At 39.3% G+C, this 14,210-nt stretch overlaps 1 protein-coding gene across 2 annotated transcripts; it reads left to right on the top strand.

Moving 5' to 3' along the window:
* Nucleotides 1–3,575: 3,575 nt before the first annotated feature.
* On the top strand, nucleotides 3,576–12,776 carry LEPROT (leptin receptor overlapping transcript). 2 transcript variants are annotated; one of them, XM_084852285.1, is made up of 4 exons: nucleotides 3,576–3,649; nucleotides 5,378–5,453; nucleotides 6,058–6,244; nucleotides 12,381–12,776. In XM_084852285.1, the coding sequence occupies exons 1-4, from the start codon at nucleotides 3,634–3,636 to the stop codon at nucleotides 12,387–12,389; spliced, it is 288 nt and encodes a 95-aa protein (XP_084708411.1). In that variant the 5' UTR covers nucleotides 3,576–3,633; the 3' UTR covers nucleotides 12,390–12,776. The 2 variants fall into 2 exon arrangements, with proteins under 2 accessions (XP_084708411.1, XP_084708410.1); XM_084852284.1 differs by having other exon boundaries at nucleotides 10,733–12,776.
* Nucleotides 12,777–14,210: the final 1,434 nt, after the last annotated feature.

Here is a 14,210-nt window from a genome sequence, read left to right as displayed (position 1 = left end):
AAAAACAAAAAGAAAGAAAGAAAGAAAGAAAGAAAGAAAAGAAATCAGTTTACCTACAAAAGATACATTGGCCCACTAAGCAATAATGTTCATATATTCACATGGCGGTATCTATGAAGATAAAACAAAAGTGTGTCCTCTCATCTTCTTACAAAACTAATTTTACGTTGCACTTTGAAATGTTTCTCTTTTTGCAGAGAAACTTGTAATGGTGGTTTTATTTCCTGACATTTCCTGAATGAAATCCAGTCTCAAGCAAGAGGTGGAGTAAAATTATGTGCTCTTTTTCCCATTCAAGCAGTTGACATTATGTCCAACTGCAGCAGCAGCTGTGTAGAACTGGGTTCTTTGAAGAGCTCCACCGTGTTTATAGACTATGAAGTGACATCTTTCTTGAAAACAAGATACTTATTGTTTCTTGAAGGCCAACCATAGCACTGGAGTCTCATCATACACTGAATCCCATTATACAGCCCATTTCCTCATGGAGCTGTTTGCTGGTAGGCACAAAAGTTACAGCATGTAAAAAACAAACAAACCCTGGTCATCTGTATTTTCACTAGGCAGCTAGTGGATGGACAGAAAGTTTCCACACGTATTCCTAAAGGGAGAAATCTCTAGATGATGTGAAAAACTTTGTCAAATTACTGTTTAGGACAATCTGTTTTTCTGTTCTGATTTTATAGTAGGAAACTCTTTTCTGCAGATACAACAGCATGTCAACCAGCCTACATTTATTTTTTATGTTAAATGCCATCTTTTTCTTGTATTGATCCTTTATTTATTGCCATTTACTGCCAATGTGAAACAAAAACACCAAGTTCTCCTTTTTATATGTGAAAGACATTAAGATGTTTGAACACCTGTAACAAACTGGATGTTATTTATTAACATATTATGAAATGTTTTGATCAAGTATGTGCTTGTCTATTAAAAACATTTTGGGATGTGAATCATGTTCCTGTGACTTGTTTTACTCTTTCATTCACATCTGTAGATATTGTGTGAACTATGCTTACAATATATAAATGTATTTAATTAATGTAGCATACATTTTTGAAGTTACTAAATTACATTAGCTTTGTAAATTAGACTTACTGTTTTTTTAAGCCCCAGATAACTCAAATTTTCACAAAATACAAGATACCATTAAACTCCATCTAGTTCAGTAAAAAGAAAAAAAAACTTACCCAACTGAAACACCTCCTCTAACTGCAGTGTTTTTATGGTGCATGAAAGTGAGATCCGCTATGTGTCAAAACTACTGAACTCAAACAGATTTCCCCCTTTTTTCTTTTGGTAATATCTGGTAATTACAAAGCTTGTCAATGTTCAGGTTTACTGTTTAATTGAAACCCCTATTGTATTTTTTTTTTTGTAAATATACAAATATACTCAATGAACTGTGATTGGTCTAAAACATTTGTATATATTAAAAAGCTCAAAGAATGCAGTCCACTTTATTTGTATTTTATCCTTTGTAGAGATAGAAAGACTCAAGTGGTAAAATATAACCACCATTTGGGACAATGATACAACAGGGGTACATTACTGAGTCTGATGAAATTGAAGCAGCAATCCTAAACTCACAAGGGAATAAACTCATTGAACTCTGGGAGACTAAATAACCTTTTCCTGCAGATTTCTGAATGTATACCGTTTGTGTTACATTAAGTTCCTTTTAATTTATCAGAAGAGCAATAAGCGTCATTCATATATAAACTATTGGTTCACTTTCTCTAGAAGACCTTAAGTCTTGGAACATTACAGATATGAGATTACCCTGAATGCAAACATGTTCCCTGTTTTGTTTTCTTGTAGAATACATCCCCCCCCCCTTTGTACAGTATGGTGAAATAGTAGATGCCCACTTTTTAGTGTGGGAAAACTACAGTAACTTAAAAAACCCACCTTGGCCCATCATTACTCCTGTGAAGAAGCAATATTTTAAATAAGTAAGTGTAAAAAGAGGTAGCACCCCAATGTATATCTCCTTTCACTCCCATGTATTAGCATGGATTTCTGAGGCAGGGAAGCTTTTGACCTTAGACCTAGAGATCTACAGCTTCAGACATCATCCATGTTAATGTGTGCGGGGTAGGGGAAGCTGTATGTCATCATGGGTAGGGGCAGAGATGCAGCCCCTTTCTATGCATCGTGCCTCTTTATTTGAGTGACTTGTGGAGCAGGATAAGGAAAAATAGAAATTGCAAGGTGCACAACTATTTAAACTGTACATGTTTACAAAAGAAAATGCAGTATTCAGATGAGGCTTCTGCTTGTATTATTCCTGTTTTCAGTAGATGTTACAGTTGATCTACAGTTGTATAACTACTTCCTAATGGTGGAGGATAACTTCTAAATATCAACATGTTTGTATGGTAGGAGGAGAGGGGGTACAGAGAGAATTACTACAAGAAATGGAAACTCTCTGTGCTATATAAATAAATCCATGGATGATGTGTGGCTTCCTGAGGCAAAAGAGCAATACATCCACAAAAGAAACAGCTCTTAAAACGAAAATAGCACACACAAGCATTATTGGCTCTTGTCTAGCAATGGAAAGATGGTTTACTGAATTGAATTGTATCAAATATTTAATAGCAGTTTTAAGTTTTAAGATGCAGAAGCCTAATTACCATCCTGCTACTATCTGATATCCAACTTGTCTGGCAGGTTAGTTTACAGCAATGGAGGCTGGTGGATCCGATGTCAGCGGGGCTGTGCCAGTCAGAACCAGTCAAAACTCTAACGGAGCTATCCAAGGTGCTGAACCTATTTTAGGGCTTGGATTCAGCACCTTGGATAGCTCCTTTAGAGTTCTGACTGAACCCCAGAGCGATTCATAGCCCCACTGACATCGGAGCCACCAGCCTCCACTGGTTTACAGGTAACCCTGAAGCTGGACTTGTGTCATCTTAATGAGCATGTGACCATCCTCGCAGGCACCAAGGCTGTGCAGGTAACTCTGCTGGTAATTCCTGCTTGATGGGGAAAGTGAGGTTGAGAGACTCGTCCGAGACTTCGCAACTGAGAGTCCGGTGCTCATCTGGGAACCGAGCCCAAAGGCATATTGAAGGGTTGGGTGGGCGAATAGCCATTTCTGGGAAATAACTGAACAGCCGAAAGCAGCAGGACGAAAAACATTTCTGAAGAAAAACAAGAGGCTTGTGGCGCCCTAAAGACGAGCACATTTATTCTGGCATAAGCTTTCGTGGGCACTGTCGGTTGTATCCAACGTCAATCCTATTTCGAATAGACCCACTGAAATGAACGGGACTGACGTTAGACTACCATTGGATACAATTCTCCCCATTTCGTCAGATGCAACCGAGGAGAAGTTCTCTGAAGAAACCAGCCAATTGACTCCTCTCCCCAGAATGGGTCACTGAGGCGTTGGCGAGGGGCGGCCAGGCATACTTTGGCGCCGCCCTTACGCTCGGGAAGGCAGATCGTAGACATTAAAAGCCCTATTTTCCTATTGCTACAGAGCAGCTCCTTTTCCTAGGGGAAGGGTTAGGACAGCACCACGTGGGCAGAAGACGGAAGAAGCCAGCGCACTCCCCGCCTCCTCTGCTTCAGAGTCCGCAAAGCGCCCCAGGAAGCCACGGTTCCCCCTTAAAAGAAGGGGACATGGCGGGGATCAAAGGTAATGGCTCAGCTTTTCCTTTCTCCGGCGGACGCCCCTCCTCCGCGACCTCTTTCAGATAGGACCTCTCTTCCTAGCCCCGCCCTTCGCTACGGCTACCGCACATCCTCCCCCCCAGCTCCCCCCACCCCCAAGATGCAGCGCCGGCGCTTCCTGTCGCTTCGCATCTTAGTGTCTTGCAGAATGCCCCTGGGGCGCAATCTTGCGCAGATTTAGCCAGAAAAAAGCCCTAGCCAGCCATGTTGGTTGCGGAATGCTGGGAGCTGTAGGGCTTTTCTCTGTCGAAACATGCACAGGGTTGTGATCTCATAGACCTTGTCTGCTGCGCGTTTCCCTGTTGGCAAGGAGAGCAAACTTCCGCACTGTGTTTTGCTTGCTTGTTTTGTTGCTAGTTTCGCTTTCCCCTACTAGGCCTCGGCTAGGGTGTCGCTTTGAAGCGCCGGTGGCAACCTAAGCCCCACACACAGGGAATCCAGTCGCTAAAGAGGGCAGGGCCAGTTCCTCTATAGCAATTGTGTAGAACAGGGAGTTCTGGCAGGTGCAGCAGGTCATTGGCGGAATGGGGACAGGGCAAAACTGTATTTGCTGAAATTCCTCCTTCTAGAAACCTATTATAAATACAGAAGCTCTGACGTTCATTGGATCTGGTTACCCTAATTCCACAGCTTGCTTTTATTGGTGGGCTGTTTTGATTTGTTCAAAAGCAAAAATCCATAGTTCTCATAAACTTTTTGATATGTAGGTGTGTTGTAGCCATTGATACACGTGTGGACCATATGTGTGCAGAGTGTGATGCCATTAATGGCACAATCCTATGCATGTTTAGACAGAAAAAAGTCCTACAAATCTCAACATTCCCCAGCCAGCCTGGGAGCTGTAGAACTTTTTTTCTGTCTAAAAATGCTTTGAGTTAAACATCTTAAAACATCTTTCTAATCAATACTGTATACTTACAGTACAAACCTATGCATGTTTACTTGGAAGTCCCACTGTGTTCAATGGGTCTTACTCTCAGATAAGTTTGTGTATAGGATTGCAGCCCAAATATAATTAAGGGCACAACCCTACCCAGATGCCTGTCAGCCTCCAAACTCAGGCTCCCACTCTGCATTTTTGCTAGACAGGTGTTTTTGCCTGTCTGGCTAGGGTCTGTGGCTGGAGAGGGAAGGAGGCTGGGGAGGCTAGGGATAGCTCAGATCCTTGCTTCCTCAGTCCCCTCCCCTCCCTGCCCACAAAACCTCCCCTTTTGCAAGCTCGGAGAGGCAGCTGGCATGGTTCTCTCCATGCCAGCGGGGAGGTGGAGGGGGCAGGGAGTTTGCACTCCTGGATCTGAGGTCAGAGCACTGTCTCTGACCTCAGATCCAGGAACCAGAACTGTCCTATTCCCCCCCAACCCTGCAACTCTGTCTAGGGCTCATAGGATTGCTCTCTGAGGGGATCAAGAAAATTATTTTTTGAAAGTCCTATAACAGAAGCTCCTAACCTGGAAGTATGGATGTTGAAAGTAACATAGAAGTTTGTCCCATTAGAACATCTAGTGCATTAGGAGGCTGAACATTTAATTAAAATGCAGTTGAAATAATGGATCACTTTGTACTGTGACTTGTGAATTTAACTGCAGAGAATTATGACACATTGATAACTGGATAGTGATTTTATAAATGAACTTAGCTGATTAAAAGTTAAACAGCTCAGTGATTTCATTTCTTTTATTTTGTGCTTGTGCAGCCCTGGTTGGCTTATCATTCACTGGAGTCATTGGTCTGACATTTCTTATGTTGGGGTGTGCCCTAGAACATTATGGGTAAGAATATATTATTTTGGGATATATGTTAATGTTATCTATGTTATTTCAAGCACTATGCTTTTTTAATTTTAATTTTAATTTGTATTTGTATTTTAAAATGCTTTTTAATACTTACTTTAAACCGCATCTACGTGTGATGGCTGAGATGAGTGGGTTATGTGGCATCAGTAATGGGGTTAGCATGTGGGAGAGCAATGCAACAGTGGAGGTGGAAAGGGAAGCTAGGGTGGTTTGACATAAGAAGCGGGTGTTGAGGAATTAGAGAGAAAGTGGGGTGGTGAAATGGCAGAAGGTTCATATAGCAGAATTTCAGGGCATATGGGGATAATAGTAGTTGGAATTGCAGGAAGCAAGGATTGAAAAAGGCAGATAAAAGGCAGGATAAGCAGGAAAATGCAACTGAGGTGGAGAACTGCGTATCTTGGATGTGAGTAGAAGGACAAAGGCATATGGCCATATTGTATTCATGCTTCAGTATATTACTCCCAGGTATATAGTTAGAGTGTGCGAGTTTCTGTGTGATTTCAGAGGAAGAAAATAAGTTATGCATAAAGTTCATTTTAAACTGCTTTAACTTCTCACATTCTTTGTCATTCTGCAGTGTCTATTGGCCCTTATTTGTCTTGATATTTTACCTCATAAGTCCTATTCCTCACTTCATTGCAAAAAGAGTAAGTGATGACACAGATGCAGCAAGCAGTGCCTGCGTGGAATTGGCATATTTCTTCACAACTGGAATTGTGGTTTCTGCCTTTGGATTTCCTATCATTCTTGCACGTGTTGAAGTGGTAAGCTCTCATAGTAAGATATTGAGCATTGATTAATGTGCCCTTTGACACTTCAGAGTTCTTGTTTTTCTGGTGTATGGTGCAGCACCATGCAGATAGAGACTTAAATAGGCAATGTGATCATTTCTGGTCAGCTTGCACAAAGTAACCATGTCACTGAAATGTGACAGTTTCTTAGTGGTGTGGTAGTATTATGAGGGGCTGCGGTGGCTTAGTGGTTAAGACGCTGAACTGCAGACCGGAAGCTCGGCAGGAAAGCAGTTCGAGACCCGAGTGCTGCGTGACAGAGTGAGCTCCCGTCTTCAGTCCCAGCTTCTGCCAACCTAGCAGTTCGAAAGCAAGAAATCACAAGTAGATAAATAGGTACCACTTCGGCGGGAAAGGTAACAGCGTTCTGTGCACCTCGGTGTTCAGTCATGCCGGCCACATGACCACGAAAGCGTCTTCGGACAGCGCTGGCTCTTCGGCTTAGAAATGGAGATGGGCACCACACCCTAGAGTCGGACACGACTGGCTAGGGATACCTTTACCTTTTTACCTTTAGTATTATGATGCATGCTATAGGAAATAGATCCTTCAGGGAAGCACTTATTCTATCCAGTATAGGGATCCACATAAAGAATGAACTATGGACTTTCACATTTTAAAATATGTTTGGTGTACATGAGAATGATTGCTTACTGGTTAGTCTTAATGATTGCTTACTATACCGCACTTTCATGTCTGGTATTTGGAACCTTTAAAAGTAAAATCTCTACACTAATATTTTTCTAACCACAGTCCAGAGGAATTTACATACACAGTTTGAATTTAATGGGGTATAAGTGCAATTAACATGTTCTAAAGTGTGTTGTTTGGCTTTGATGAAGAGAGCTCCTTTACATGCACATATGTGCTTGCATGTATGTAGCATGTACTGTTTTTCATTATCTGCTGTGCTAATTTTTTAAATACACTGTAGGTCAGGAGGTAGGGCAGAGAGAGAGATAGCATGCTTAGATGACTGAGCTCCATAATTATCTTCTTCTTCTTGAGAGGCAGAATTCTTACCTACTTTAAATGGGTGCTTCCAGAAAAGGCTTTTATTGTGCAATCTTCCTGCTTTAGTCATACCACTAGAGGGAGCGCTAAGAAAAGACATTTTGCTAAATGCATTATGCTAGAGATCAAGAAAAATTAAAGTCATGGAAAAAACACCACTTTCTTATAGGGTGTTTTTTTGGGGAAGGATGGGGAGAAATAAAACCTATACAATACTTATCAAACTTAAATTTATTTAATTGTAAGAACATGAAATTCACAATGCCATGCAAGCTGATATTAAACACAATTACTTGGATTTCTTCCATTGATTTCAGTGGGATATGCAGGGCAATCCTAAGCATGTTTGCTCTGATGTAAGCCCCACTTACCTGCTCCCTAGTAAGTGTGTTTAGGATTTCAACTTTATTCCCAAATAGTTCTGCATAGGTATGCAGCCTCAGTTGGTATTCAGACAATAATTTGAGATGGAGTTGCAAGTGACTGCATTTCAAGCTGCCTAAGTATATCTTAGTTTTTGCTATCAGGGAAAAATATTAATAAAAGCAGAAGCATTGTAGTAAAAGTGGAAACATTTGTAGTAAACAGGAAGAAGGTTTTACTATCAGGATTTAAGATTTTTTTTTAAAGATTGTAAGCCTGTTGGCAGGGTTTGTTTTAACACACTATTGTACAGCATCTCACTTAATATTTTTATAATTTATCAAAAAAATTACTAGGAGTAGTATCATCCCTATAATGTTATTAAGTATCAGCAATACATCTGAATGTATGAAGTCAGACTTCATAATAACATTTAGTTCTTCATCATAATTCACTGTAAGACTGCAGACCTATGCACATTTTCCTGGGAGTACATTTTGTTGGACTATGTGGGATTTGCTTCTGAGAAAACAAGTAGAGGATGAGGCTGAAAGTGCAACAGCTACTATAAACAGAACTAGCTATCCTGAACTCATATTTATGTTATTTACATTCTGTTCCATCTAAGGAGATAAATGGCTTGGTTCAGACAGACTTAATGTGTGAGTGTTCTCCCCTCCCATTTTTTCCTGCATCTTAGGTCTGGGGCTTTTTGAAGCTCCATTTTCCATGACAAATGAACTGGGAAACTGGTTTAACTGATTCTGAAAGTATTGAATTAAAGTGTGAAAGAGAAAGGAGGACAGATGGGAAGGAGGCAGTCTGTGCACACAGCTGACAAACCTTAGTTGAACTGGGTTAATGGTGTCTAGACCAAGCCAATAAGCTGGTTTGCACAATCACCATAACCCAACATGGCAGGGGATTGCCATGGTTTGTCATTTCATCTGAACCTGGGCAGCAGGGGTTGTTTGAGGATTAAATAACCATCAAATAGCCCTACAACAGACCTTGAGTTTGCTGCTGTCATTGTGCGAACCCAGTCAAGGTATCATTGACAATACTAGCATATTCCAAGTTTATTTCTCTAGTCGCTAGTAGTATCTGAAAGCTTCTGATTCTGAACTTTCAGTTGGAGCTCCATGGACTTCACATGGTGGAGGGCTTTTATGAATTGAAATATGCTTCCCAACTTTCCTGTGTGCTTTTTCCTTAATAGTATGTGTGTACTTTCAAATTGTCAAGTGATTTCATTTGATGTGCAAGATGAGGGGTGGCAAAACAATATGGCTATCTAACTTATGTTCCCTTAAAAAGTTTTAAGCTTGGGTCTATGGAACTTCCTGCCGCAGTGTTTATTAAAGTTCTTAGACTTTAGCATTACAGAATTTTGCATTAACCATAACAAACCTTTAACAGCTGCCACCAAAGTAAACCCTTTGTACCTTATAGAAACTTGGTAGCTTGGTTCCTATGGCATAGACATGGAATAGATACAATCACTGGAAACAAGTTCATAAGATTAACAAAATTAAGATATTTATTAAGGGAATTATTTCCATGAGGGAATTAAGTGTTTCTTTTCAAATGGTAGGTTGAGATTGCTTAAATGTACAGTCTTCCCCAGCTAAATAAGCCATAGCTTTTCTCTCAGTTCAGATTTCCCTGCTCTTCACCCCAGCCAGTCACTCACAAACAGGAACAAATGCTGTTCAGCAGTCTTTCTCTGCCTCATGCTGCTCTTGCCCCTAGGATGATTCTGGTGTTTCAAGGACCTGCTTGAAACTTTCTGGTCTTCAGGTGCTCTTCCACCTGTAAACAGCTGACTGACTTGTTTTAAAAAAGTCCTGACCAGTTACGCTCTTATCCTCTGTCCGGGCCCTCACCTGCTAGTCATCTTTTAGTAACCAGTCAGTGGTTCTTTATGAACATACTAATCACCAATCAAATTTGTTGACCTCTTCATCAATCCAGTTGTATTGTACTATCCTCCTGATACATAAACATATATAAACAAAGGCAGCTTCTCCTTCTAGTCAGTTTTATCCTGCGTGCTTCAAGACTCTCATAGCAACTGTAACTAAGGCACCCTCAACTATCTTACACCCAATATACAGTAGCAAAGCCAGACTTCTGGCCTACTTGGTTACATTATAACCTCACTTAAATGTTACCCACAGAATATAAACATTACAAAAGATAAATAAACATAAAATGCAGTGTTTCTTCACATGAGGAATCTGAGGCAATTGAGAAGCAAGAGAAATTGGAAACCATGTTGCACAGCGACCTGGCTACTTAAGTTGCAGGAGCAGTATGTTCCTACATTGGCCAAAGATGTTGCAATATTTTGCAAAATGTGGAAGTAATTTTCCAATGCCAGGTCCTAAGAGCCTTGCTTGCTGCAGCTGTGATCCTATGTCCACTTACCTGGGAGTAAGCCCATAGACATGCATAGGATTGCACTGTTACTAATCCAGTCAAGCACAGTAGGAGTGGTATAATCATTAACATTATTACCTTTTAATCTTGGCTCTTAAGAGATTTACAGCAGTGTAACAATGTTATTTTAAAACACTGTTTTAAAAAGTATTTCACTCATTCTAAAAATGAAATATTTCATATTAGAATTTCTTCCCAATTTTCTCCAAATTTCAGTCCAGATTGGGGTGGGGGAAGGAAACTATATTTTGGTGATAGGGGGCAGGGAGGTAGCTAGCTGCTACAAATTATTTTTCATGAGTATTCCCTACTCTTGTTGATGACCTTGAAAAGAAAACTCAGAACATCTTGTAAACTTTTCATTAAATATCCTCTTAACCAATTTTACTTTATTATCAAGGACAAGTAATTAGTTTGTTTGTTGGTGCATTTTAGCAAAATATTTAATGAATTTTGTAATGGCTACTAGTTCTGTAATGACTATGAATTACTGTATAGCCTTGAACTCAACATTTACTGTTTGATCGTAAGCACTTTTTAGCATGCTGATGTTGTATTTCTTTGTACCTCTCTAATGCTAAAAATAACGTGTATTTTCTATCAATGAATAGAGGGTTATTTTTTATTTACTTTGTATTTCAGATCAAGTGGGGAGCTTGTGCCCTTGTGCTGGCTGGCAATGCAGTAATTTTTCTTACTATTTTAGGCTTTTTTGTTCTATTTGGCAGAGGAGATGATTTTACCTGGGAACAGTGGTAGACTTCACTATGATACGGATCTGCACTGTATAACTGACATGGACCTTTACTATGATATGGATCTTGGAATGCATTTCTCTTGTGTATATATGCTATGTATATATGTGCATATGTTGACCTATATTAAGTGCATGCATATATAGCCTTATATTATTGGATACTAGCATAGCTTTTATACTTGGGTCAGTGTCAGTCTAACATGGAAAATTTATTACATACTAGTACATATATTTAATGGAGTGTATGCAACCTGCTGGAGGATCTTTGAATGTCAGCATAAATTTTGCAAGTTGGGACTATCTTGCAAGCTGGGGGAGAATTTTAGAAATGCAGGGTTTCTTCACCAGCACTTGAATTTGTAACATTTGCTGTCTTTTTCTACTGCACTATAGCAAAATATACTGAGGTGATATGAAATCCAAAAAAGTTGTTTAAAGACTTACCAAGTTTCATTTTGCCAAAGTGCTTATAAAACTGTTCTGTAAAAAGCTTTCCTTCATGGCAGTAGCATGAAACCATTTTAATGATAATGTTTGTAGACTATTCAGAATATTAGAATCTTAAATCACTCAGGGTTTCTAATGATTCAAAATACAAAATATAGTCTTACAAAAAGAGTTAGTTGTGGCACACCTAGATTTAGAAAAACAACCACAACAATCCTCTAGTTGCTATTCTTGGGCATGAGTGAGAAAATGGGACATAATCCTGCAAATGTCTTTCACACAATGGGTTGAATCCAGAATCTGCCTCCTGCAGGTAGAAGGGCTCTTTTCATCCGCAGCAGGCTTCTGAACCAGCAAAGGAGGAGACAGCAGTCTTTGTTGATTCCCCCCTTTCCCTGCAGTCCCCTAAGCCACAGAAGTATGCTCCAGAGGTTTGGGGGCTCTTCCAGAACAGTGGGGGAAGTGGCCCCAGAGGCTGCAGAGGGAAGGGCAGATTGGCAAAGATCGCCTTCCTCCCAACTTTCCACCAGAGGGAGAATTTTGAGCCTAAACTTTGCTGTGCAGAATGTTCCCACAGGCAGAAAAGAAGCTGGATTTATCCCATTAATAATTTCATTCTGTTTTGAGAAGACCTCTTTGATCCTTAAAATGGTTCTATTTAGGATAAAAGTAGAGGTACAAAAAAAATAAAGCTGCAATCCTATGCACACTTACATTGGAGTGAACTCCACTGAACACAGTAGAACTTATTTCTGAGTAAATATATGCTCTAAAGTTGCCTTGTAAATATTGTTGCACTGATAAGGAAGGAATGGAAACTTAGTTTTGTTCTCTATCCCAATGAAAACCTATGGTTTTTGTCCAGCCCCCCCACCCACATAATACAATATTGGGGCCTTTTCAAACTGACATATGATACTAGGATTAATGATAATGGTAACTGATGTTAACTTTCTGGCAACTATCAAACCACTGGTTTTTCTCTTAAAAATGGGAACACATATTTTTAAATGGGTAATGTAAATGACAATGAAAAACTTTTGTTTCCTGTATAAACTCGAATTACTGTTGCTTGCCTATTTGCAGATCATATGAAATAGACTTGCTACTAGGGTTATAAAGATTCCTCAGAGCCTGATACTGTCCAGCACCAAGCTTGTCATCCTGTCACTTCAGTGATTTTCATTACATGGTAGTAAATGTACTTCAAAGTGCCTTTCCCCCAAGATTACTGTGGTCTAGAGAAGGCATGTACATAAAAACAATGCTACTTGTTTTTTTGCAATCTAATTAATAAACAACAAACCAGTTGCTTTGTATTCTCTGTTGTCTAGCTTTTTGTATGTTTCATATAAAATACATATGAAACGTCATAACTTTTGTAAATTATATCATTTGAAGCACTGAAATCATGCAGTATTGCAATATATTTGTGAATGACATGTTTTTTCAAGCTTTAATAAAATTATACTTTGAAGGTTTTCCCGCTGTGTATTCTGAATTATTTTTTCTCATTACAAATGAAAAGAAGCTAAGGATTGTACTGATCTTATCTAAGGCAGTATAACTGCCAGTAAAGAACTTCTTCAAAGCACAATAGAACAAAAGTTCAAAAACCATGTTGCTCTACAGATGTGGTCAGCAACTGTTTTCCAGTAAACATTCCAAGCTCAGTTTAAAGTACTTATATTTCCCTTATATAATTTTTGGCAGTTATCAGAAATGGTGAAAGAAACCCAGAGAAGAAATATTCATCTATACTTGAGTTTAACACAGTATGAATTGTGTATTGTGTGTTGTTTTAGTGAAGTGGCAAATTTTGTTCTAAGATCAAGTGAAGTAGTAGCGTAAGATTTTCTTCACTTTCAGTAGGTTTAGGTACACATTTACCATGTGGGTGGTACTTTTTTTTTTTTTTTAAATGTACATCATTCCCTTTACCACTTAATATAGCTGTGTGGAAGAACTTGGACTTACTGAATCAGTTGTTGCATTTAGCATTTCCAAATGACAGTAATTCAAAATTATTTCTGTGCCATTTGTTTGCTTAGATATGTAGCCTGTTTAGGTTGGATCTAATTCTGTCCCTCATTCACGGAGGGGCCCTTCTGTGAACACAAAGGGCCTTTGATCCAGCAGAGGCTCCCATAAATGGAAGGGGGTACTGGGGGTTTTGCTGATTCTCCTCTGATGCCACCTCCCATGCTATTGAGGGGGGGGTGTCCCTCAGATTTGCAGAGGGTTGTAGAGTGGCGGGGGGAGAGGAATTGGCAAAAATGTCTTCTCCCATCCATTAGTGGTGCTGGGAGTATCTTTTCCATGAGTGGAACTTGGTTCATAGGATTGTTGTATCCAACACTTTGACTTTCTTTCATATGGATTTTCTTGTATTCTATATTTTCTATATATTCTATATTCTATATTTTCTTATGCTGTCTTCTGCAAGCTATTGAATCCCAAGGGTTCCGTTCTAGTTGCTTATATCACCAATCTTACCATTGTATGTTGTGGTCATTCACTAGTTTATTTTAAGACATTGCAAAGCTTTAAAAATATCTGAAAGACAATTGGTAAAAAGAAAAGAAATGTTGCCAGTCTAGAACATGCAGTTGTGGATGGTTGTGAAAATATATGTGGCTTCTATTGCCTTACTGATCATTCAGAAAGGAGAGAGATGAATCCTGAACAATCCTTAAGATAAGATTAATTAAGCCTATAGTAGATAAAATAATCTTAAATGAATTTTTAAAATTTATTGAACTGAAAAATGAAACAGTGCCTGTTATAGTCTCACCATTATAATTATAATCTGGATTATCAGTTTTAATTAATTGTGCACTCCCTTATTGGGACTGATGCATGTATCTTACATTGTGTGTACCTTACATTGTGTAGACACAGAACAGAGCAGTCATC

This window comes from Heloderma suspectum, chromosome 4 (genome assembly GCF_057233095.1).
Source record: "Heloderma suspectum isolate Gila_16-S chromosome 4, 16-S_ref, whole genome shotgun sequence".
NCBI lineage: Eukaryota > Metazoa > Chordata > Lepidosauria > Squamata > Helodermatidae > Heloderma > Heloderma suspectum.
This window is presented reverse-complemented; position numbering and strand designations above follow the sequence as displayed.